A 26,547-nucleotide genomic window follows, 5' to 3' on the forward strand; every position below is an offset into this window, starting at 1 on the left:
CGCGCGCCCACACACACACACACACACACACACACACACACATACAATTTTTTTCTCTTCACACCATTTTTTTCTCTTTAAACCAGCATTGCAATGTTTTCTTCTGTGAAGCCCTTTTTGTTTTGAGGATTTTAGACATACATGTGGCATCATAAATCATCATAGTGTTACTAAAGAGCATAGTAATATAGAATGGTCATTAGGAGCATGCATTCTATTTAGGTCAGGGGAACAACCTTTCCTTAATAACTGTGTACCATTGTTTAAAAATGAGGACAATGAGAGCACCTACCTCATTGTGTTGTAAAAATTAAGTCAACATATGTAGAAAGTGCTTGGACAGCACCTGACATAAAGCATGCATGGGACTTTGAGTGTTAGTATTCATTATTATTGGTGGTGTTATTTCTGCAGTTTTTTTAAACCTAAATTGAATGCTCCCCTAAAAGTCAATTCCCAATTATTATTATTATTATTTTTTTTTGTTCTCTGAGTGTTTTTTCCTCTCTTTTGGTGTATTTGAATCTGAACATAGTTTCTCCATTTTTCTCTTGCCATCCAGTGGCCTGATTTACTCTGTTTTCCTTTTTCTCTTGATGTCATATCTTTGGTTAGAGGTTTGGCATGCTCCCTCAGCTCTTCACTCTATCAGCCCCCTCTGGTTCTGATTTTACGAGATGACTTCTCTCCTGTACATGTTTTCAGCTATAAGCTCCCTTGATAACTGGTGGTTTATCTATATATTCTGTTTAAAATTTCCAGAGAGATTAAAGCAGCTCAACCTTTTGCACTATGCCTCATGACCAATTAATTCCTAGCCAGACTCTTCTTGAATTAGGTCCCTGCCAAAGACCTGGACAGTTTTGAAGGAGAAGATAATGATATTAAACCTGGGTCCTTGTGGCTACCCTCTCAGTGTGAGTTATGAGCAGAATAATAGGTGAGGGAGAGTTATGAAGCTAGATATAATTAACATGCTTAATATACCAAGGAGCAAAAATGAGTAAGACATAGTCCCTCCTAGGAAGGAGCTCTAGGAGGAGACATGTGTAGGAACAACTATACAATAGGGTAAATATTATTTAGTTACATGAACAAGGTACTTTTAAAGCACTAAGGAGAAGACACTTCAGGTTACTGAGTTTGGGGAATGACATAGACTTGACAGTGTTTGATGATGTTTCCATGATAAAAAATTGTTTCCTCAGATGGAGAGGAATAGACCAAGGGCACAAGCCAAATTCAGTAGTCACAGAAAATGGATTGTGTATGATCAGTGTTTTAGACAGTGTGTCTGGAATACATGCCAAAATGAAGGGTATTATAAAGCATGGTGGCCTGTAGGTTGGGATAAACCAGTGGAGTTTTTTATTGACAAGGAATTTGGATTTTCTTTAGTCAACTAAGATTTTATCTAAAGTTATTAACAGGGAATGGGGGAACCATTATCACTTCTTCATTTGAGAAAGAAATGTGTTTGTAGTAAGGAGAATGACTTGACACCATTTATAAGGCTCTTAAAACAGTCAGGTTAAGACATAATAAGAGCCTGAATTTTAGTGCACTGTTAAATGTGAACTAACTGAGCGAATAGTTATCAGGGTCTAGGGTGATTTGAACATGTACTCAACCATAACCTAAAGAAACTAAATCGCTTCAGAAAGCAAGACAAATCATTTTAAAAATCTTTAGTTATGTTTGAAGATTTAAGAAGGGTCATTTTTTTTCCCTCTAGTTATATAGCTAATATGTTTGAAGTGTGACACTGGGATGATTTCTTTGGCCTTAAAGAGCATTAGTGCATCTTCTAAATTGTGTCTGCTTTTAGATTTATACTAAATATCAGAAGAGTCAAGTAGGATAAAGCTTTCTCGTAGGATGTAGTGTTGAATCAGACAAATTGGATCAGCAGCACAACTGAAAATGTTCTTATAAATTACAGCCTGTCTTATATTATGACTCCATATCCCCACTGAGGGTTCTGCACCAGTACTTTAAAAGTATGCCTCACTGTGAAGGCATAATTTCAGCATAACCACATGTGTACGCAGTTGTCCAATTGTAGGAACAATGAAACACCAGGGACCAGAGCTTTTGTAGTGTACACAAAGGTACATTGTAAGTTAATAGGTTAATAAAACTCTAAAACTGAAATCAAGGAATACTGCACAGTACTTATTTGTAAAGCTAGTGTGTGTTTCCTTAAAATTTAATGTGTTCCTCTTTCATGAAAAAGAAATAAGAGAATATCAACATAATATTTTTAAGCAACTAATTTCTCCCTTTATCTACTTCAAATAATTTGTTGAAAGAAAAGGACTTAAGGTGCAGCCTTTAGATTACTGAATAGAAAAAGGCTTCATTTTATAGTTGCCATTGCGTTTGATGGAATCTTAATCTTATGTGTAACTTTCTGTTATACCTATGCCAAATCAAATCACATTTCACTTCCAAATCAAAAGCTATTTTTAGATCTTCTTATTTATATGTTTGTTTTTTTTGTTACTAGGAATTGAACCCAGGGGAGCTTTACCACTGAACTTTTATTTTATCTTTTACTTTAAATCAGGGCCTTCCTAAATTGCCTAGGCTAGCATCAAACTTGCTGACTCTGGCCTTGAACTTGTGATCCTCCTGCTTCAGCCTCCCAAGTCTTTGGGATTACAGGATGTGCCAGTGCATCTGGCAAGTCTTCTTTATTCTTGACTCTCTTTTAGCACTTGACTTTTTGAAAAGATTTTTCTCACATAAAAATATGTCACAATTTCTCCCATTATTATATATAATTATAATGTACCCATTAAAATTAATTAATAATGAAAATCTTTATCTTGTAACCTTTTTAAAAAAATTATAGTTGTAGATGGACAGAATGCCTTTATTTTATTGGTTTATTTTTATGTAGTGCTAAGGATCAAACCCAGTGCTTCACACATAATGGGCAAGTGCTCTGCTGCTGAGCCACAGACCCAGCCTTCTTGGGACCTTGTAATGCCTTAATTTTCTATCTTTTTCTTTAATGATTATTTCTTTTATCTTTCCTTTATCTTGGTACTTTCTGAAGGTATATTCTCTCCTTCCTCTTTTCATTGTCTTCCAACTCCATTACAATATTTTTTCTGTTTAACATTCTCTAGGAGATAGTATTAGGCTCTATCTTGTTGCTAGTTGTTTACACATGTTATTTTCTCTTCCTAAAAAGAAATTGCCACTTATTCTACTAATTTCTTTTTTTTTTTTTTCTGTCGTTTGGGACATCTTTCCTTATGACATGAAGCATAGTGACTCTCGCATGTGTTATAAGACACCCTGTGGTGGCCCTGCATTATAATAGCACTTTTCATTGTACATCACAGTGGTCCTGAGTACAGTCCCCAGACCAGCAGCATCAATATCACCTGAGAGCTTAGAAACGCAAATTGTCAGGCCCACCCAAGATCAACTGAACCAGAAACTCCAGGGCTGTGGCTCTAGGTTGTTACAAGTCCTTTGGGTGATTCTGATATAGGCTAACGTTAGAACCATTGGGAAGTTGCAATTGCTTGGATTTGGTCTGAATTTCTTATGGGCTATTTTAATAAACGGTGATGACATAGTTTTCATTGAGATGCCACTATTGTCCATAAAAGAATCTGATGTATTATTGATAAACAATTTGCTTCAATGAATGATCAAGTAACTGGTAAATGAGTAACACTTTTTAAAAAAATGTAAACATATATATTTTGGTTTTTTTTTTTTGTCCTTTTTACTTATACAAGGCAGTAGAGCATATTTTGACATTTTTATACACACAGAGTACATTTTATTCTAATTTTTATCCCAGTCTTATGGTTGTAGATGATGTGAAGATTCGCTGTGGTATATTCATAAATGTACATAGAAAATTTATGAGTTCCAAGTTGCACATCTCTGATTTCACTTTGTATTTTTATGGAAAGCAAAAAGTCACTTCTAAATCAATTTCTGTTTATAGAAAAGTTGATAAATCACCTGCATCAATTGGCTTCTATGACCCTGACTGACTTTAACTCTCTGATCTGCCCCCTTTGAACAATACTGTAATCATTCTCCTTATTACACTTAGAAAATCTTTACTAATCATTCTTTTTGGTATCTATTGCTGATTTTACTATGAATATACTAACTAAAAACACATATGATAAGTCACATTATTAAAAATATGTCATGTAATTAATGCCATTTTAATGTAATTTACTGCATAGAAATTGAAAAGGCAATATCCACATCAATGATGTTGGTGAAGTAACTCAACTGTTTAGGGAGCCTAAAGATTCATAAGATTCATAAGAATGCCTTTCTTAGGGTTGTTAATGTCCTGCACATCACACTCCCCACATACTCAATGAAATGAAAACCTGTCTCAAAAAGGGAGATAGATATCCCACTATTTTATTAAGATGCTTAGTATAGATAAACCACTAAAGTGACTGGTTAACTATTAATGCTCTTTTTTTTTCCATCAGTGCATATAAATTATACAGAATGGTAGATTTCATTGTGACATATTCCCATATATGTAAATACACAATATAATCAATTTTACTTTCCTGAACTCCCCACCCTTTATTCTTCCCTTACCCTAATCCTCTCTCTCTACCCTAATGTTCTTCCTTCTACTTTCATTGTGTCCCCTTTTTCCCTGTTTTTTCCTCTGTAGCTTTCACATGTAACAGAAAAACATGACCCCTGACTTTCTGAATCTGGTTATTTTGGTTAACATAATACTCTCTCAAGTTTCTTCCATTTTTCTGTAAATGACATGAATTTTTTTCTTCTTTATGGTTGAATAAAACTCCATTATGTATATACACCACTTTTGCTTTATCCACTCTTCTGTTGATGAACACTAGATTGATTCTGTAACTTAGCTATTTAAAATTCTGTTGAGATAAACATAAGTATACATGATTCTTCAAGGGATGTTGACTTAAATTGTTTAAGATAAATACCAAGTAGTGGTATACATGGATCACATGATAGTTCTATTTTTAGCTTTTTGAGGAATATACATACAGATTTCCATAGTGGCTACACTAATTTTCATTCCCACCAGCAGTGTATAAGTGTTCTTTTTTCCTGGCATCTTTGCCAGCATTTGTTATTTATATTCTTGATGATTACCATTCTAACTAGAATGAGATGAAATCTCATTCTAGATTTCATTTATATTTCCCTGATGGCTAAAGATTTTTAACATGTTTCATATAGTTGTTGGCCATTTGTACTTCTTTTGAGAAGCATTTATTTACTTTATATTTTCTATTTATTGATTAGATTATTTGGGGTATTCTTTAGTGTTGAGGTTTTTTGAGTTCTATATATTATATGCCTGATGAAAAAATCTAGTAAAAGTTGCAGGATACAAATCAGCACAAAAATCAGTGGTTTTTCTATATTCCAATAATGGGTTATCTGAAAAACAAATCAAGATAACTTGGTTATTTCATTTTCAATAGCCTGAGGGCAGGGGATACACACAAACTTGGGAATAAATATAAACAAGGAGGTGAAAAACCTCTACAATGAACAATATAGAACACTAAAGAAAGAAATCAGAGTAGAACTTAGAAGATGCAAAGACTTCCCATGTTCACTGATAGAATATTGTCAAAATAGCCAAATGGACAAAAGCATATAGATTTAGTACAATTCCCATCAAAATACCAAATACATTCTTCAAATAATGAGAAAAACAATCTTAAAATTTGTATGGGAGGAAAAAAACACCCCGAATAGCTAAAGCAATCCTGAACAAAATAAGTAATTCTGGAGACATTAGGATATCTGGTTTCAAATTATTCTACAGAGCCACAGTAAGAAAGACAGCATGGTACTTGCATAAAATCAGACATATAAACCACAAGAACATAATAGAAGATACAGAGACAAATCATACAACTACCATCATCTGGTTCTTGATAAACATGCCAAAAACTTACATTGGAGAAAATAGAGCTTCTTTAATAAATGGTGCTAGTAAAACTGTATATCTATATATTTCAGAAGAATGAAACTAGATTCCTATCTCACCCTGCACAAAAATCAATTCAAAATGGACCAAACAACTATTAATTATAAAAGAAACACTTCAACTAATAGAAGAAAACATAGGGTCAACAATCTTCCATATCAGCACAGGTTCAAGAAGTAAATCTCAAGAAGTAAAACCAAGGATCAATAAGTGGGATGACATCAAATTTAAAAAGATTCTGCACAGCAAAATTTAAAAAAAATCAAAAGCATGAAGAAAAGGCCTAGAGAATGAGAGAAAATATATTTTCCAACTATTCTTCTGACAGGAAATTAATGTTTAGACCATCTAAAGAACTAAAAAAAACTCAACACCAGAAAAACTAACAATCCAATCAATAAAGGGGCAAAAAATCAATATAGACATTTCTCAAAAGAAGATATCCAAATGGCCAACAAACACATGAGAAAATGTTCAACATCCTCAGCAATCAGGGAAATGCAAATCAAAATTACACTGACATTTCATCCCATTCCAGTTAGAGTGGCAATCATCAAAAACACAAATAACAATAATTTCTGGCAAGGATGTGGGGAAATGGTATATTTATACACCGTTGGTGGAACTGTAAATTGGTATAACCACTGTGGAAAGCAGTATGGAGTTTCCTCAAATGAATAGGAAAGGAACCACCTTATGGCCCTACTTTCCCCACTCCTTGGTATTTGTCGAAAAGATTTAAAATCAGCATACTGTAATGAAACATTCATATCAATAGTTATTGGCAGTGTGGTTCACAATAGCCAAGTTTTAGAGCCAGCTTAATTGTCTGTCAACAGCTGAATAAAGAAAATGTGGTACATATAAACAACAGAGTTTTACTCAGTCATTAAGAAGAAAGAAATTATGTCATTTGTAGGTAAATGGATAGAATTGAAGAGCATCATACTAAGTGAAATAAGCTAGACTCATAAGGGAGGGCATGGAGCAGCAATGCAGAGTGAAATCTCCCAAATTATGCTATGTCCATGTACAAATATCCCACAGTGAATGCTGTATATTTGGAGAGACAGGAGGGAAGGAAAAGAAAAGGTGTGAGAAATGAGATTGATCAAATTATGTGCATTTATGAATATGGCATAATGAATCCCACTATTATGTATAATTAGAATGCAACAATAAAATATTTTTATGAAGTAAATACATCTCCAGGTATTTCTATAGTTCCTACAGATTTTCTTGTTGTTGATGTCTAGTTTCACTGTAGTATAATCTGAAAAGAGAGGTCATTTCACTCTTTTTCTTTTTATCTGCCAAGACTTTCTTTCTGTTGTAAAATATCAATTTTGGAGAAAATTTCATGAGTAACTGAAAAGAAAATGTATTCAGTTGTTGTGGATAAAATGTTTCATACATGTTAATTACGTCCAATTGATTTATAGTCAAGTCTAAATCTGATGGGTCTGTTGATTTTTTGGTAGAGCAGCTCTTAGTGAAAGTGGTTGTATTGAAGTCATTCAGTCCTATTTTTATCAAGTAATGTTCATGTCATGTAATTCACACTTTAAATATTTATAATCATATCTTTTGTTAGATATTTTTCCTTTTACCCATATGTAATGTCCTTCTTTGTCTCTTCTGAAGAAAAACTGGTTTAAAGGTTGCTTCCTGCTTGTTTTTTTATTTCATTAGCATAGAATATCACTTTTCACCCTTTTACTTTCAATCTCTGAATGTCTTTGTCTGTGAGGTGCATTTCTTACTGACAAAATACAATTGAGTATTCAAAAAAAATCTCATCTGCAAGGCTCTATCTTTCAAAGAGAGAATTAAGACACTTTATATTCACTGTTATTATAAAGAGCTATGTATTATTTCCTGCCATTTTATTTTATTTCTAATGTTTGAAACATTTATAATGATCATTTGCTTATTTAGCTTATTTATTTTTCTAATGTGATTTGCTCTTTTCCATGCTTTCTTTGTTACTTTTAATCTTTCTTTTCTGTGTATAGGATTCTGTTACGGATCCTTTGTAAAGCTAGCTTAATGGTCATGAATTCTTTTAGTTTAGACTATAGTTTTTTATTTGTTCCTTGATTCTGAAGGATAGCTTTGTTGGATATAGTAATCAAGGTTTGCTGTTATTTTTTTTTTAGGACTTAAATACATCATTCCATGTTGTTATGGCTTTTAGAGTTTTTGTTGGGAAGAATTTTGTTATTCTTTTTTGTATTAATGCAGTATTGTTATACATAACATTTTGGGTTCATTTTGACATAATCATAAAGCTTGGAATATAATTTGCTCAATTATGTACCTATGACTTCTTCTTTCTCTCTCATCCTCGCACCTTCTGTTTCTCTTTTTCTGTTCTACTGGTATTCCTTCTAATTATTTATAGGTTTTTTAAAAAAAATTAATAGCTTTATAAGTGATTGGTACTTCTCCCTTGCATTTTATTTTCTTTTTCTTTATTCTGAATTTTTGGCATTTTAACTACATCATGGAGTAGTTAAAATGGTCCTGTTTGGAGTTCTGAATGGCTCTTGAACCTGCATATCCATCTCATATCTAAGACTTAGATGTTTTCTGCTATTTTTTCACTGAATAGGTTTTCTGTGCCATTAGTCTATATCTCTTCTTCCTCCAAAAGACCTGTAAGTGTTAAGTTTTGCCTTTGAGTTGTTATCTCAGAGTTCCTGTATATTCTGTTCATAGTTTCTTTTTTTTCCCTTCTTTTATATAATGGCTGTTCTAATTCTTGCACCTTGTCTTTGAGCCCTGACACTGTTTGTTCTGATTAATCTGATCTGTTTATAAGACTAGACTGGGTTTTTGTGTTTGTTTGGTTTGGTTGGGTTTTAGGGGAGTCAATTACTTGAGTTTTTAATTTCCAAGTTTTCTGTTTGGTTCTTTTTTAACATCTCTCTTTTATGAAATTATCTTTCATACCTTGTGTTTTCTCCCTTAGTTCTTTCTTTAGATCTTCTTTTAATTTCTTGATTATTCTAGAAACCAACTTTTTGATTTCTTCATCTGGCATTTTCTCTAATGTTTATAGAATCAGTTTCAGAGTGTTACAAAATCTTGGTGACATCTTATTACATTGACTTCTCATGTTTTCTAATTTCTCTGTTGATATTTGTGCATCTGCTGGGACAGATGTCTCTTCCACTGCTATGAAAGAGTCTTTTTAGTGAACAACTTTCTATTTACCATGTGCTGCACAGTCTGGGTGTGTATCTTTATTTCAAAGCACTCATTCAACATTATCACAGTGCTCTGATCAATTCCCATCACTACAGTGAGAATAGATAATAATCACCAGCAACTGCCTTCACTCAGAACAAACCATTTACTAATAGACCATAAAAAAAAAACTAAATAAAAATGGTCCCCAGAATTTTACTAGTCCAAAAGTTGAAAAGGGGAGTAATACTCTAGAAGACTAAAAATATAAGTATTAAAATGAGTAAAATTACCATTAAGCTATATAGGACATGAGAACCTCATAAATGAATGGATAAAGAAAATGTGCTATGTATACACAATGGGATATTACTCAGTCATAAAAAAGAATGAATTAATAACTTGCTGGTAAATGGATGGCTCAGAGACTATCATGCTAAGTAAAATAACCCAAACCCAGAAAACCAAATATTGAAAGTTATCTCTGATAGGAGAATGCTAATACACGACAAGTGGGTGGGGGTAGAGTAAGAGTTCATTGGATTAGACAAATGGGAATAAAGGGAAGAGAGGTGGGATGGGAATAGGAAAGACAGTAGAATGAATCAGATTTATCTATGTTCATTAATGAATTCATTACTAGTGAATCATGTACAACCCAAGAATCTCAATTAGAATAAGTTATATTCCATGTATATATAATATGTTAAAATATACTCTGTCATGTATATCTAAAACCAAATAAATAAATTTAAAAAAGAGAAAGTAGGAGGAGTAGATCAGCAGCCTTCAGCTCATAGATATCTCACTATACATATTACTCATATGGCATATTTCAAAGGTGTTCCCTGTGATGGTATTTGCTTATACCTCTTGATGAAATTAAGCCATAGAGATTTAATCCTTTCCAGAGCTACACATTTAGGCATGGTCTCTGAAAAAATGTCTTGTGGTGGCAAATTTTCCACCAGCAAATTGAGAGAAGCAGAGTTTTCCTCTGTTACCAGTCGGCTTTGTCGCTTCCTTCCCAGTGCAACTTGGTCTTTCTCTTCTACCACTATTTCTGAAAAAAGCTTATCAGCTTTACATCTCCCCTCTTTATTATACCCTCACCCAATCTGCCCTGTGAGGGTTAACAAATTCTTCCCCATTTCTTGCTCCAGAACCTCCAAGTTGTTAAAGAACAGTTCAACATTTTGTCTCAGTGCATTCCCTCTGTCACTTACCTGTCTGATCTTTCACTGCTTGGAATCCAGCCACAGAGGAGTTGAAACCTGCTGCCTGCCTCTATTCAACTATCTTAATTCCTCTCATAATTGTCAGTTTTTGAAGAATAACTTCATTTATCTGTTCTGAATATTACACTTAAACATTCATCATAGAAAATCTGACAAATTCACAACCAAGAAAGAAAGAAAGAAAAAGTACTTGAAATTCCACCTCCTAGAGAACCATCAACTATTGTACATATTCATGCAGCATGTTTACATGCATTTTATATATAAAAATGTCATCAATGAAGCATATTTTGTAACCCACTATTATTGCTCTACAGTGGTTTTATTTTCATGTCTTTAAATATTGCATGGTATTTCTGGCAATAATCTTTGACCTATCTTTATCCTCCTTTAATTAGTTGGAAGTCCTGTGAAGTCCTTTTCATTACCTCCACCATTGCAGTTCAGGCTCCTTTTCACCCCATAACCTCTTGCAATAGCTTCCCATGTTTGTTGAGAAATTAATTTTTCTAAAGTGTAGTTCTGAGCAAATTGTCCAAAAGTCAACATGACTCTCCAGTGTCTTCCAATAAGGCTACAGTCAGGAATGCCTGCTGGTTCCTTTTGTATACTCAGCCTTACTATTCTCACAGAATTTTCCATTTTTGTCCCTCTTTGAATCTGGCAACTTCTCTGTTCCAAAATTCTTTCATGCCAATAATTTTATTCTCGTGTTTGTTTCAATGCAAGGCCTTCCTAAAATTGGAAACTTTCTACCATTCCACTTTCATCCTTCTTTTCTATCCTATTATTTTTCTTATTAGTTTTCATAAATATCTCAAAGATCATACTTTTTGACTTGCAAATTGTTGGCCTTCTTTGACTGGAATTAAGGCGACCTTCTTTTAATTCCATTAAAGTGGTGAGTTTTGCTTGTGTCTCCTTTATTGCCTGAATTCTAAAATGTAAAACAGTGCTTGATGTATGAAAGATACTTGGTATGTATTTGAAATATAAAGTGGATGAAAATATGAGGAAATACCTACTGCTGAATACCTACAAGCCCATTAGTAAGTAAAAGTTCTCCTTTAGTGATTTTTATGTAGGTTATTCAGGAATTGTCTGATGTGAATCCAAATGCACCATTAGAATGTTACATTTCCTCAAAGCCTTTTCTTAGCACCCTGTTGAAGATGATCTCTCCTTTTTTAAAGGCTATTGACCATTGTTTGTTCTTATGGCATTTATCATATAAAAACTTAAGTTCTAGTTATATGTTGCCTTCCCATTGAGTAATATAAAAGCTTATTAAAGGTAGACACCAATTTTCTTTTAATCTCCTGCAGTTATTTGATAAGGACACTCAACAAATACTTTTAAAATTACTTAAATTATAAATTAATCTATTATCAAAAACAAAGAGGAGATTACACATTAAAGTAATTTTATTATACCCTGTTGATAAGGATAAATATATGTAAAATTATGAAAAAAGAATTACTGCTATCTGCACATTACTGTTTCTAAATAAATCACTTTGTAAGCATTCTGTATTATCTATTCAGGTTATTAATGCTGCGCTTGCTTTGGCTGCAAGACCCAAAAGTCAAGTGGTAAAAAACACCATGGAAATGTACAAACACACATGGGAGAACTATATACATGTCCTCACTGAAGCTGTAGATGACATTACAAGCATTGATGACTTCCTTGCTGTATCTGGTATGTTTTTGATCTTTTAATTTATGCATTAACTCTTGTCAATGTTTTGAAGTCGTATAATGCTGAATATAATTAATTTTATGCAATATAAGGAGTCTTATTAATGAGCTTTCTGGAAATGTAGTGTAGTTATGTAGAAGCACCAAGTGTGTCATTAGTGGTCTAATTGGGGATTACAAGCTTTGTGCTTCATGACTTAACAATTTACACTGTGTTTTTAAAAGAAACTCCCATCCATGGGCAAAGTGTAATAGAAAATAGCTTAGATCTTTCCTGTCTTTACTAAATCAGCATCACCTCCATCCCAATACATGTAAAACATTTTGATGTTCTCTATCTATACTCTTTTCCAATCATTTTTATTTCTACTCAGGAAAAGATACAAGTTAACAGGAAAAGCTTTTATTGATTTGAGATGTAATGTGGCTGTTCAAGTACCAGTATACGTATTTGATATTGCTAATCTCAAGAATAGAAGAAAAGAGTCTTGATATCAGATGAAATCAGTGACAGATGGGCTTGAGACTCCATAAGAAGCCCCTATGGGTGTCCCTTGGTAGAGTAAAATGCGATGCCACAGGTTGGTGAAAACACTCTCAGAAAGCCAAAGCCTCAGGAGCAAAACTCAGATTTTGGTTGTGTAACAGGAAAGAATTAAAGATTTTTAGTCTTTTGTTATCTTCTTCTCTTTAAAATAAACTACATATATATGTATTTATGTATATGTTTGTATAGACAGATGCATATAAATATAGATATAGTTATATAATTAATTTATTTAATGTGTGAGAGGATAATTTTTGAAATGTGATAATATTCTCCTTTTATGAAATACAAATTCTCATGAGTATCTATTATGATTTTAGAAAATTTTCCAGTGTGTATCAGTCTAATTTGTTCAACTCATGACTTTTATACATATACTTTTTTTATATACACTGTCTTATCTTGAACAATAGTTCTAGAAATCTAGTTTACTTTATGATATATTAATGAAACAGAAATGTATGCTAAGTATTTTTAATTAAATTAAAACTTTTAAAAATACAGAAAATGTAGGGGAGACAATATTAATACTCTTTAAAATAACAACAAATGATATCTGATTTTATTTTCATCCAGCATTTTTCTACATATATATTTTTATTTTCAAATGTTTCTATCATGTCATATATGCACATTTATATAAACTACTTTCCTTTTTCCACATAAATTTGACTGAACATTTTTGTATGTTATTCTAAAACTCATTGATTTATCATTTAGATAAAATTGTCACTTTAATTATTGTAAATAATTTTATGTTAGGAATACTTTTGTCTCTTTACTATCTCTTTTGTATAGGCTTTACAATATCTTATATTGATTTAGTCTTTAATAATTTAATTGTTAAATGCTATATTCTGGTTGTAGTTGGTGCTTTTTGGTTATAAGCCAAGCAACCTACTCATAATAATCAATGTACAGGCAATTTTCTAAGGTAATGCAGTTCATAGTGCAAAGGGAGGAAAACTCTGGATGGTAAGAACTGTAATTTGCCAGAGCTTGCGTAATTACAGCTGTGGGAGGCCTGGAATCTAAATACCTCATGAGTCCTCAAAGCAGGAGCTCATAGATTTTGCATTTAATGCTGGATTAACCTAACCCAGCAGCTTACTGGGTCTGTTCCTTTCTGTGGTCAACTTCAGCAATTCAGAATATTTCATCTACAAGCAACAGAAAACTCTTATAAAGGTTCCTTAAATTACAAAAACTTCCATTTATTTCATATAACTGGATATTTGACGTAATTGGTTTTAGGCTACTACCCTTCGTATGCTAGAGGACTTAGATAGGAATAGTCCACTATTTGAGCAGGGAAAGGGGTACTAATTGTTAGCATTATTTAGAATTGCCAGTATAGGATGATGATAATAATAAATGGGTTGTTAATGTATTTATTTCATTATTATTTCTAAATTCTCTATATATCGTGCACCCCATTGTTTTCTATATCTAGGGTAGATTGCTCCCACTTTTCTGCACTTTGGGTAGTGGTTTTTCATTATTAATGATCTATGAAGGCTTCTCTGAATTGTGTTGACCTTTCCTCACAGTTGCATCTTAAGACATTCAATCTCAAAACATTATATGATAACATCTAAAATTGAAGGAGAAGATATAATTCCACTTTAATTTATCAAGGAGAAAATCTATTCCAGATGCAGCCCATCAGTTTCTCTTACCTGATATAGGACAGAACTTGCTCTCTTGCCCGTTCTAATCACTGGCAAAAGGAAATGAAATTCCCAAGGCAAATTTAGAGAGTGCGGATAAATTATTAATAGCAGATTGGGCAAAGGGTGGTGGACAGAGGAATATAGTCCAAATAGGTAGCACTTACTGATTTTTGTGGCAGAATTCAGGTAACCAATGCAATTTCACTCTGAATTGGTAAGAAATGCATAGAATAAGTTCTTATGAGCTGATATAAATAAGTTCTAACAAACCACTGGACTAGGACAGTTATTTAATTTTTATGACTAGTTACTACACAAATGAAATCATAGTTTTATTAGTCAAAAAAAATCAAACAAAAAGAAGAAAGGAAGAAAAGAAGGAAGGAGGGAAGGAAGAAAGAAAAGAAGGAAGAAATGGTTATTCAATAGACATCCAAGCATATTTGTCCAAAATGCTGAGTGGTTCCATTGCTCTCATTCCTGTGCCTTCATAAACATTCATGCCTTGGTTTAGCCAGGGCTCCAGTGATTCTTGTAGCATCATAATTTTTAGCATCTGTTCCCACAGATGATAGCTTCTTCTCTCAGCATTTTCCAGTCAAATAAATGAGAAAGAAACTAACTGACCCTGTGTATCTTGTTAGTATCAAACTAGAAGTGCTGGGTTGAAGATCACAGGCCAATCAATAGATGGGTCACATTTTTTTTCAAACTGCTAATCATGGTTCATATAGCTATGATGAGGGCTGTCAAAATCTGGCAGCTTGTGTGCAGGGCAGATTTTTCTTAGAAAAAGCTTTATGTTTTTCTAATGGTGAATGACTTCACTGATATGCCTTTAGGATGATCTTTTATAGAAAAATGCTGTTTTACTCATGCTCTGGTCCATCTTATTGTGAGGTAGATTTACCAACAATCCAGTACAAAGATTTGAATTATGAATTACCTATGAAAAATTATGGTTATGAAATTTTTGTATACATTTCTCCTTTTTCTTGGGCATTTTTTTCAGCAGACAATAATAGTGTTTGATTCTTTTTATCTTTTTATATGAAAAAAGAATCAGAACCTCGAAAAGACACCCATTTTCTCCTGAGTCAGTTTTAAAAGTTTGTGGATCTCCACATTAAAATATGAATCAAAATTAAAATCTAAAAACCATTGAAAGGATTATTGGATTTCAGAATATTATTTTATTGTCATTAGCACAGGTGGAAATCACAAGTGGTAAAAAGTTTTCTTCTGGTCATGTTTTAGAGTGATCAGATGGTCCAATATTGACTATAGCTCTTGAAATAAGGGTATCTATAATGTCAAATGTCTTTAATTAATCTAGTGAAGTCCTAAATATAGAACTAGAATTGATGATTTTAAAATCATGTTTATACCATCACCAGATTTCTCATAATATAGAAGTCAAGGTACCTATTTTCAGAAGTGATATTTGGGCTATTTTGTTTTCTGCTATACATAGTGAAGTCTAAACCTAAGTGCAGTTTCTTCTTATAAACCTTAAGGAATATAGCCTTCTCATCAATTTATTATATATGTTAAAATTTTACATGTAAAAGTAAAATTCAACAATGAACCAAAATATCATTTTCAAAAGCAATATGATGTTTGGCAAGTTATAGTCTCTGAAGATGAATTATTCAAAAAGGCTCTTTTCAGTTTAATGTTTTTATGGAATAGTATCAGTATCTTCTTCAAATAAAAAAATATTCTTCCAAATGCATTTGCCCCCAACTTCTTGTCATCATTGACAATAGGATTTCCCCCCAAACCGTTCACTATGCCCTTTATTATCTGAAAATGCATATAACAAACTGTCAGAAGTACTTCTCTGAAGATTCTTTGAGCACATTGGGACCTATCCTAATTATAGACAAAGGATGAGATGAGAAGAGATTTAAGAAACTCTTTCTTATCAGTCAGATATAGTGCCTGGAATTCCCAATAATATTTATTTACATGAGAACATAAAACATTAGTATCTCTGTTTAAATGAAAATTTAGAAGAGGAAATAATAAATGCATCTGCTTTTTGAGCTATTAAATGAATTTACTTATAGTAAGCTATAAACTTTGATAAAAAGTGGGGGATTGTTTGAACCATAAGAACTATTCAACAATTTCTAAGACCTGAATAAATATTTGAGTTTGTGAAGATATAGTCTTTCTTTCATTCCTTTAGTCATTCATTCAATATTTTTTGCACAATTTTAAGTGCTGAGTCTGATGAACAGCATGGGAGATTGACAAATGGGTAAAAAGTTAGTAGAAGAGATAATTTGTAAGTAAGTTGTGGCAATGGGAATTGTTGAACAGATAGAATCTGTGATGAATGGAGGTAGCCACTGATAATGTTTTAGAAGTTTCTGAAACAAAGATTGTCCACTTATTGATTAGAATTAACACTTCTGTGTCTTTACTGTAAAAAGTGTTCCTTGAATAACATCTTACTGAGTGATAGTATTAAAGGGTACTTGAAAATCTCCTTAGTTCTTTATCCTCAATTTAACTTTAAAATGTCAATTTTATCTTATACCCGCTGTTACCATTCTGATTCAAGCTAATATATTTTACTTGAATACAGTCTTCCTAATTGTGCCTCCTGCTTCTTTTCTTGAAGACTCTTAATAGGTATTTGCTAAATGAATATTAGTATTTATTCCCCTTTTTAATTCCATGTCAACATTAGTTTTTCATGGTTTGTATATTATGCTTTTATCAAACATGTTAAGCATTGACATTAATATTTTGAAAAACCTTTAAATAATGAAAAATAACTTTCAGCACTAATCATCAAAATGTTCTAAGACACTGACATAGTAACACAAAGATGATTCTCTGACACTGTCATCAAAAATGCACTAACAAAGTACTCTTTGTTCATGACATGTTAGTAAATGTTTGGATCCTTGGCTTCTGTAAAGTTTCAATCTAGATGATTTGACAAAGGAACATTAAAATAAATATATTTTCAATATCTTTCATACATTTATACTAAATAAACACACTATAATGTTAATAAAATCAAAAGCTTAGATTAATTTTATACTAAGTACTATCAAATTTCAGTATGAGATTTATGGAATAGGAGTTGGAATTAAAACATGACAATATAGTATATTTCTATGCAAAGATTAATCATATTACCAAGCATTTGTACATTATTTTTCAACTTTGCATTGCACATGTACATTATTTTTTAACCTATATATGAGTGAAAGTTTTGATAGATTGAAGGCAATATAGATATATTATTTTAAACTTAAGATTTTAATTATATCTTGCTACAATAAATTTTGATAAAAGGAAATTGGGTATTTACAATGTACAAGACAGTGTTCTAAAAATTAAAGAGGGTATAGAGAAGGAAAAGGAAATTTTCTTTCAGAGAATTTGCATTCTAGTGTACACAGATGGGATTCCAAAAGAAATACAAAAGTCATAGAAACAAATCCTATGCAATTCATGTTGCTGCAGTATCAAAGTATGAAGGAAGTGTTTTTAAAGGAAAAGCTATTTAATTGAATTATTAAATTGAATCTTGAAAACATTTGAAAAGCATCCCATAAAGAGAGAAAAAAATATTTGAAAGTGCCTGGTGGACTTGTGGAACACCAAGTTGGACATTATAACAAAAGCATAGATTATATCTGGATATTTAGTGCGCTGAACTTTTGTAGGAATTATAAGCCATCTAAAATTTTAAATAGTAGCATCATAGAGTACATTAGGTTTTAGAATACTAAACTCCAGGTGCCATAAATCTTTATTGTGGAAGTAGGTGATATAATGTTAATGTGGTTCTTGGAAGTAAAATAAAGCCATTTAATATAAAACAGATGTTCCCTTGCTTCCTCCACTCTACGTCCAAAAAAAATAAATAATGTACAAGAATGCTACATCATAATGTAGTAATATAAAGGGAAGGCCTGATAATGGAATCCTAGCTCAGGTTAAATAACTCAGGTATGTCAGTCAACCATTATGACAAAGTGCATAAGAAAATCAATTTAAAGGAAAGATTTAGTCTGGATCACAGTTTTGAAAGTTTCAGTCCATTTTCAGTTGGCTCCATTGTCTATGGGCCTGTAGTGAGACAGTAGAGCATGATAGAAGGGCATGGTGGAGCAAAGTTGCTCACTTCCAAGTGGCCAGGAAGTAGAAAGTGATAAAAAGAAGCTGAGGACAAAAGATAGTCCTCAGTGGCAAACCCCCAAGGAATAACTCCTTGAATTAGATTCCATCCCCTATAGTTTCCACTGCCTCCCAATAGTCCATTCAGTTTTGAATCCATCAATGAATTAATCCATTGATGAAGCCAGAGCCCTCATAATTCATTCAATTTCCCAAAGTGCACTGCTGCTCTGGGACCAAGCCTTCAGCACATGAGCCTTTTAGGGACATTCTAGATCTAAACTATAAAACCAGCTTTCCCTTTCAATCCACCATAAAAAGAAGCTCTTTCTTATCAGAATGATTTGCAGCAAGTGTCTTTTATGGCATGGTCTTTAAAAAATAAATTTAAAAAACTCTCTTATCATAGTTATAAGGTTTTATCCCTGCATCCTCTGCAATTATTTTTTCATATGATGGTATGAAAATACTGCACAGAAATTGTGCACACAGCTTTATATAAGTCATAGTTAAGACAGGGAGAAAGTGTGCACTCAAAAATGATTGAATAAGCTCCCCCAAGTAATCCATTATTCCTCTATTAGTAATTACATTTTGAATTACTGCCTGTACTTATATGACTGAAAAGTAGTTTAGGCATGTGTACTGGAATTTATTACACATAATTCCATGTATTAACATGCAAGTTCACTCAAGATGCTCTCATTTGAATGAAAAGTAGTTATTCAGCAGGACTGTTGTTTGAGTATTATGAATTAGATATGTTGAAAATCATAATTGGAAGTCTTTTTTCTTTGTCAAATCAGTCAGATTTGAATATTTTTACTCTTTAAGGAAATTTTAAGCAGTAAAAGTCTTATTTATTTATTTATTTATTAGTTTTCACTGGACTCAATGCCTTTATTTTATTTTTATATGGTGCTGAGGATCAAACCCAGCACCCTGCGCATGCCAGGCAAGTGCACTACAGCTTGAGCCACATCCCCAGCCCAGTAAAAGTTTTTATATAAAGAATGGCTCCAGAGCATATACTATGAAAAATTTATGTATACATGTATTTGAAAAGTGCAGCAAAAATTGCATTTTCTAAAAGGTGAAACTTATAGATGAATGGTAGTTACCAGAGGCTGGAGGATCCAGAGGTTTGGGTAGATGGCTGAACGATACAATATTTCAGTTAAACAGGTGGAATAAGTTCAAAGAGCCCTGTTGTACAACATTGGTGGCTACTGTTAACCACAATATATTGTATATGTATGGAATTTGCTGAGAAAATAGATTTTAAGTGTTATTCCACACACACAAATAAGTGTGTGAGGTAATGTACATTAATGTTTGACTTCATTCACAATATATGCATATTTCAAAATATCATGTTATATATCTAAATATATTCAAATCTGTCAATAAAAATAACCAAGCAATAAATAAAAATTATTACTTGCCCATAAAGTACATATTATTTTTACAAAATTTCACCACTAGAATAATACATAAATTAGACATGAAGATAGTGGATTTGGGAGCAGGACTTGGTGATGCACACCTGTAATCTCACCTACTCAGGAGGCTGATGTAGGACATCTCTGACTCTCTAAATGTCCTTCTTCAAAATATTAGTAATTGTATCATTTATTCATTCCTGTATTCATTTGTCTAACAAATACTTGTTGAAGTCCTACAAAGTAATAGGACTATTGTAAGTTCTTAGGGACAGAACAGTCAATAAAATAGACAATTCCCAGCACTCTTAGAACTTACTTTCTGTATGATTAGAAGAATTAAATAAAAATATGTCTTTAAACTACTTTAAATAGAGCCTACAACATTGGTAGGTCTTTGTTAAAATTTAAACTAGGTATTATTAGGGAATATCTTCATTAACTCCACTCTAATAGTATGCTAGAGTTTATCAAAATAATTGAAGATTTATCTTGAAAACTATGATGCATAAGTAAAAATTTAAAAAAAATCAAAATTCTGATAATGCTGATTGTTAGATAAGATACACTGAAAGAATTTTTACACTCTACTTCTGGGAATGTAAATTGTTACAATCTCTGTGATGAGTAAAACAGCAATATGTGGTACCTGGATTATTTTGCTACAAATCCCCCTCTATGTATATTGGACAAATTTGTGCATATACTCATAAAAATTTGAACAGGCATAAGAATTACGGAATTTTTTTTCATCAATATCAGAATGAATAAATGGCAACAAACATAGTCATTAGGACAAATCAATGTCTTTCACACATTAAAAGGACAGATTCTAGAAAGAAATGTCAAATGGATGAGCGAATTGTAGAGTGATGTAGACAATAGGATGCCATAAATGCCATGCATATCAAAAATGTAACAGTAACTCTGGAGACATAGGAGACAGATGACAATGAGAAAGACTATGTATAGGACCTTATCTGTAATGCTTTAAAATTTGTATCACAGTGGAAGAGAATTAGCATATGTTATTATTGAGGCTGATAGATTATCTTGTATGTTGTGTTATATTCTAATCTCTTCTAAACCAAGTTATAGTGCTTAGAAATAAATGTTAGTGTACAAAGTTAAGTGGTATGGATGACTGTGTACCTTGGGGAACAGAGAGATCACCCCATACCCACCCTTATAAGCACCTGAAACTCACTGAAGAGTTGTGATAACCTGATATTCTTGGACTCAACTGCCTATGTCAATAATGAGTTTAAGAAAATGCCTTGTGAAGGTGAAAATTGTCTAAACCTTTATCACTCAAGTCATGCACTCGTGGAATACTATTTTGTGAAGATTTAATGTCATTTGTCACCTTTGTTTTGTGGGTGAGGTTGAGGAAAGGACGGTTAGATTTTTTTAAACTATTTTTATTCTGAAATATTTAAAGAACCAATAAAAGATTTGAGTTTGCAGAACAATAAACAATGCAGTCATACCATGAAACTTCACTAAATCTTAACTTTTCTCACACTTGCTATTACATGTATAATTGATGTCCCTCATGTAAACTTTCCCAGGATTTTCCCTTTCCTAAGGATTTTGATGAAAGCCCTTGAAGCCTCCTGATAAGCAAATCTATATGAAGACATTTTTCTTCTGTTGGATTAGGAGATAGAGGGCATCAAAATAATCAGAATCTCCCTCAGGCAATAGAATAGTCTCACTTTGGTTATATGAAAACGCACAGCTAAAGTTGAAAAGTTTCTCAAAGGAACATGACAGCAAGATTTAAATTATATTCTTTGGTACTTACTTCAGAGGAGTCTTGATCATAAGTAATGAGGGAATGAATGTCCTTGAAGAAAGCATCCAATTAACACTTTAATATTGCCATGTTGATCGTTTATCATGTCCATAAACAAACACTTATTGAGCAGTCACTTTCTAGAGTGAAATGCAATGATAATTGTGATGATAAATAAATGCAATGATAAATGTAATGTTTAAGTGAGGCTTAGGGGAGTTACTCACAAAGGATCTGTAGTCTAATGAGGAAAACAAGTCCTCACCTGGCAATTATAGTGTGCTAAAATAGGTTATGTTGGAAAGGTACCATGGACTATCCTTTTATCAACAGAGTAATTGTACTGTTGTCATTCTTTGAAATCTCATACTGTTGAATTGTTACTTGAATTTGTGACCACCATTTCACATGTTGACATTTATAGGAATTTATATCACAATTCAAATAAGGTGCAAATCATAATTTATGTCCATTTAATGTTGTTTAAATCATGTATATAATAATTCATTATTTATACTAATAATTTTCAATCTGGTAGTCAATAACAGTGTTTTATAATGTAAAATTTGCAAGAATTTAGGAATAAGTTAATACCTTTCAATCATTTAATAATTTTTCAAGTGCTTTTTGTCCTCTTAGATTTTCTTATGTAGAATCAGTTGCTTTGAGATGTTCAAGTTTTTATAATATATGTGTAGTAACTGTCAGATGGCAGTTGTGGAATATGGCTATCAAAATTCTAAACCAAAAATTGATATACTTGATACCTCCAAAAATCTAGCAATTAATTGTTTTTTATTGATTTTCAAATATTCAGTGACATTCAAACCCATTGGCACACAACTCCCTATAAGCTTTTCTGGTTTAATCAACTTCAGAGAATTTTAGGCTCAAATGAAATTTAGTTTACTGGATATAGTTCAAATACGATCTGTGAAAAATGGTCATAAGAGGTTAAAAAATATGTGCTTTTTATGTATCAAATTATTAAATATAGAAATATTAAATTTCAATGCTATCAGTTGATATCTACCTACAAATTTGCATTTGCCATCTTGATGGTGATTTATATGCTTCATGTTTTCATAACAAATTGCATATAAATACACTTCATCTGTCTATATGGGAGATATTGTAAGGCAGAAATAATTTTGTGGCTTAACTCTCTTCTTACACTGGTTGTAAATATAATTATTTAAAATTATATAATCAGTTTTTTGGTCATTGAATTTAATCTAATATCAAATTGTTCTTCCTCTGAAATTACTTTCTATCTCTTTTTCTAAAATATAAAATATAAAATTGTCAAAATGGGGTGATTATGATTCTGAGGTTTTTCCATCTGGAATACTCCTGAATAAACCAAATCTTAACTCCTAAAACCAACTTTTCATCTGTTACTCATTCAACTGTTGAATCATATCATTAATAAAAGTTGAAGACTCTTCTTCCATACATCTTTAGTTATTTATTCAGATATATTTAGATTATTTTGTACAATTAAGATAAGACAAAGTAAAAATTGACCTGGATTGACTATAGTTTGGGTGGTAAAATTAGACCTTTCTTCTCCCACCAGAATTTAGTGAGATATTCTGTAAGGAAATTTCAGTTGATGAAAAGGGGCCAAAAAACTATTGCAAACATCAGATTAGTGAAAAAAGAATTCAAAGAAAGAGAAGCAACTGACAGCTCTGGTTTGGACAGATTATTAGGTTTAACTTCATTGTAGTGCTTTGCACAGTGTTTGGCATACTGCAGATGTGTAATAAACTTTGGTTTAATTAAGCATGTTTTACTTAAATTCTCACTTCTGTAGCAGTATCCTCCAAAAGTGACTAAGAACAGAATTTACTCGGTTTACATTTCAGAACCATCAGATATAGACTTTAAAGCAAAGCCAGAAAGTATATGTAATATAACTATACTAAACAAACTACAAAAATTGAGCAGAGGTATGCAAAGTGATTTTCTTGTTGGTAGAGTACTGTCTCCAAATCAAGGCTTATCCTAGCTGCATAATTGCACAGAATGATCATTCTGCACCTTTCACCAGTGTAACAGATGAGGCTAATTTCCTGCAGTGCTACAGGTTTTACGTGCCAAGATCTTTATTTCCTAATGCAAAATCTGATGTGTTTTAAATTTGATTTTTTAATTCACTGAACTTAAAATGTTCTGCTTAATTAGGCACTTACAAGTGAATCAAAATATGAGATTTATATGACTTTCTACCATTTTGTGACATGGACCTAGATGATTGCCATGACAGCGAAAGAGAAAAATGTTTGTCTTTGGAAATATATTTAACAAAATCAAGATCCTGTACTTTTGCCACCTTTTTAATATCACCAGGCTTTATACCATTGAATTGTAACAATTTTCAAATAGTAAGTAAAAATTCAGTTTATCTTCCAGAGACATGTACGTAAGAACTCTTAAGGAAGCACATTTCATTATTGTTCTGTGAAAATTCAATACTTTTTGACTGTAGAAGTACAAAGAAGGCAGTTTGGGTAGTTCTTTGCTATTTTCTTGTGTTTTTTTTTAAATAAAAAAGAATGTAAATTTTGATTTCTTTTATCAGAAATATTGTTTATCAAATGAGACTAATAATGATGCATTTTGGGAAGCTAAACTTCAGTGGTAGGTACTCACTGATAAAAAAATACCACATTTCTACTTATTTTTTTTTTTTACTCAGATAGTGACACTTTATTACAGGAAAGAATTTAAAATGCTGTTGTATCATATAAATTTTGGAACTGACCCTCAGAACAAAGAGCTATACACATAACTTTTTGATATATAGATTTTCTACAAGGATAATCCAATTGCTATTAGACTTTTATTACCCATGTCTTCTTCTGGTTTATGATTGGTACAGTTCTAACACTCACCCTGTTCTGTTTCTGTTGAAAATGTCACAGGTGTAAATGATATGTTAGAAGAGAATTATGGTGGAGAATTATTTTGTCTGGTTATTAGCCTGTGAGATATTTTACATGTAAAACTGAGGAATATAAAATTTTTCTATTGCTGCTTAGTTATCAGTGATAAAATGGTCTTCAGCATCCTAAATATACAATATGCTTTGTTCATTGAGTACAGAAAATAATTAATTTAAAATTTAGCCCTATAGAATGCTTTCTCTAATCATTTTATTTCCTATTATTCTCATCATATTCATCTCAATCTACTGGAATTCATTTCTTCTAAAACCATTTGGTCTTTTATCTAATACTTGATCATCTGATTCATTTCTGTACTCCCTCATAATTTTGAATTCTCGCTATAACTTTTATCACACTTTCTTTTATTTAAATTATTTTTTAAATAATTTTCTTACTTATTATTTTGAAAGTCCTGAGGGCAGGAAAACTTGATTATTTGCTGAATTGTGTCCTCCCCTCAAATTTATATATTGGTGTCGTAACACTAAATACCTTAGAAAGTGACTGTATGTGGAGGTTGGGTCTTTAAAGAGATAATTAAGCTAAAATTAGGTCATTTGGATGAGACATACTCCTGTATGACTGCTGTTCTCATAAGAATAGGAAATTAAGACATAGGCATACATACAACAAAAAACATATGAAGACATAGGGAGAAGACATATGCAAGCCACAGAGAGAGACCTTGAGTTAAAACAAATCCTGTCAACACCTTAATCTCAGACTATCAGCCTCCAGAAATGTGAGAAAATAGGCTATTGCACTCTATTATGGCAGCACTAGCAAACTAGTAGTCTACACAGATACTATTCATCTATGTTCGAGACCTCATAGCACAGGACCTTCCATCCAATATTATCTCAATAAAGTTTATTAAACTGAGTCCTTCATAGTTCATTTGCTGTCAAATAAAATTATATTTTTTTTAGTGAACTATAACGCAAAGACAATTCTGTCTTTGGTCCTTATCAATAAAAAGATTAAAAAGAAGCTGAGCTTTAATAATCCTTCTGTCCTTTGCAATATAGTTTCTTTATAGTCCTCCAAAACTGAATTTATTTTGACAATTGGTGAACTCTGCAATTCTGTAATAATTTTCTAGTTTGTCCAATGACTGACTTAATTCTTGTATGGATCATATTATAATATTTATATATTTGTTTTGTAATTATTATACTAATTAGATAATGATTATGGCTTTTAATATAATGGACAAATACTTCATTGTCATATTTATGTAGATATGTTATTTTTAAAAGTAAATTATTAGAACATTTTTGTTTTATTTTTGAACAGTACATTAACTAATGTCCATGCTAAGAAATATACTTATGGTTTCTACTAAACCACTAGATTATTCCATAAAATTTTTTTAAAAATAAAGTTTCATATTCTAGTATTAGCATGATTTTTTCAAGGTAAATATGGTGATTTAAAAAACTGTTTCCTTTAAACTTTAGTGAAAGTTTTCACTGTGCAATACATAATATATAACTAGATTGCTTATCTGAATGTCTAAGTAACCAAAGGAAAATGTGAAAATTATATAGAAAATAATATAAATATAAAAAAATCAAATGGTCTCTTTTTATCTATCATTCTATACTATATACTTGTTAGCAAATTTTCTTATATTGCTGTCATTATTACCTGAATGAAATAGTTTCTATAAATGAACTAAACAAAATGACTTCTATTCTACTATTTTTCCTCTGCAATAAAGCTTAGTTGAATTTTCCAATTACATAGACAGTTTTGTCGGTGGGTAATGATTTGTGAGACATAAGGCATCAAAGTTTGTCATTAATTGATCTCTGATCTCTGTAGCTCCAAACCCTAATGAAATACATAACTAATAGATT

At 31.9% G+C, this 26,547-nt stretch overlaps 1 protein-coding gene across 1 annotated transcript in view; it reads left to right on the forward strand.

Annotated features, from left to right (window-relative positions):
• Ctnna3 (catenin alpha 3) overlaps positions 1–26,547 on the forward strand; it is a 1,639,810-nt gene that overhangs the window by 1,094,423 nt on the left and 518,840 nt on the right. Inside the window, exon 11 of the mRNA XM_078041358.1 lies at positions 11,970–12,126. Within this exon, the coding sequence (XP_077897484.1) occupies positions 11,970–12,126 (157 nt within the window). The remainder of the gene's footprint in view (positions 1–11,969; positions 12,127–26,547) is intronic.

The sequence above is a fragment of the Ictidomys tridecemlineatus genome, chromosome 1, assembly GCF_052094955.1.
Source record: "Ictidomys tridecemlineatus isolate mIctTri1 chromosome 1, mIctTri1.hap1, whole genome shotgun sequence".
NCBI classification, from domain to species: Eukaryota; Metazoa; Chordata; class Mammalia; order Rodentia; family Sciuridae; genus Ictidomys; species Ictidomys tridecemlineatus.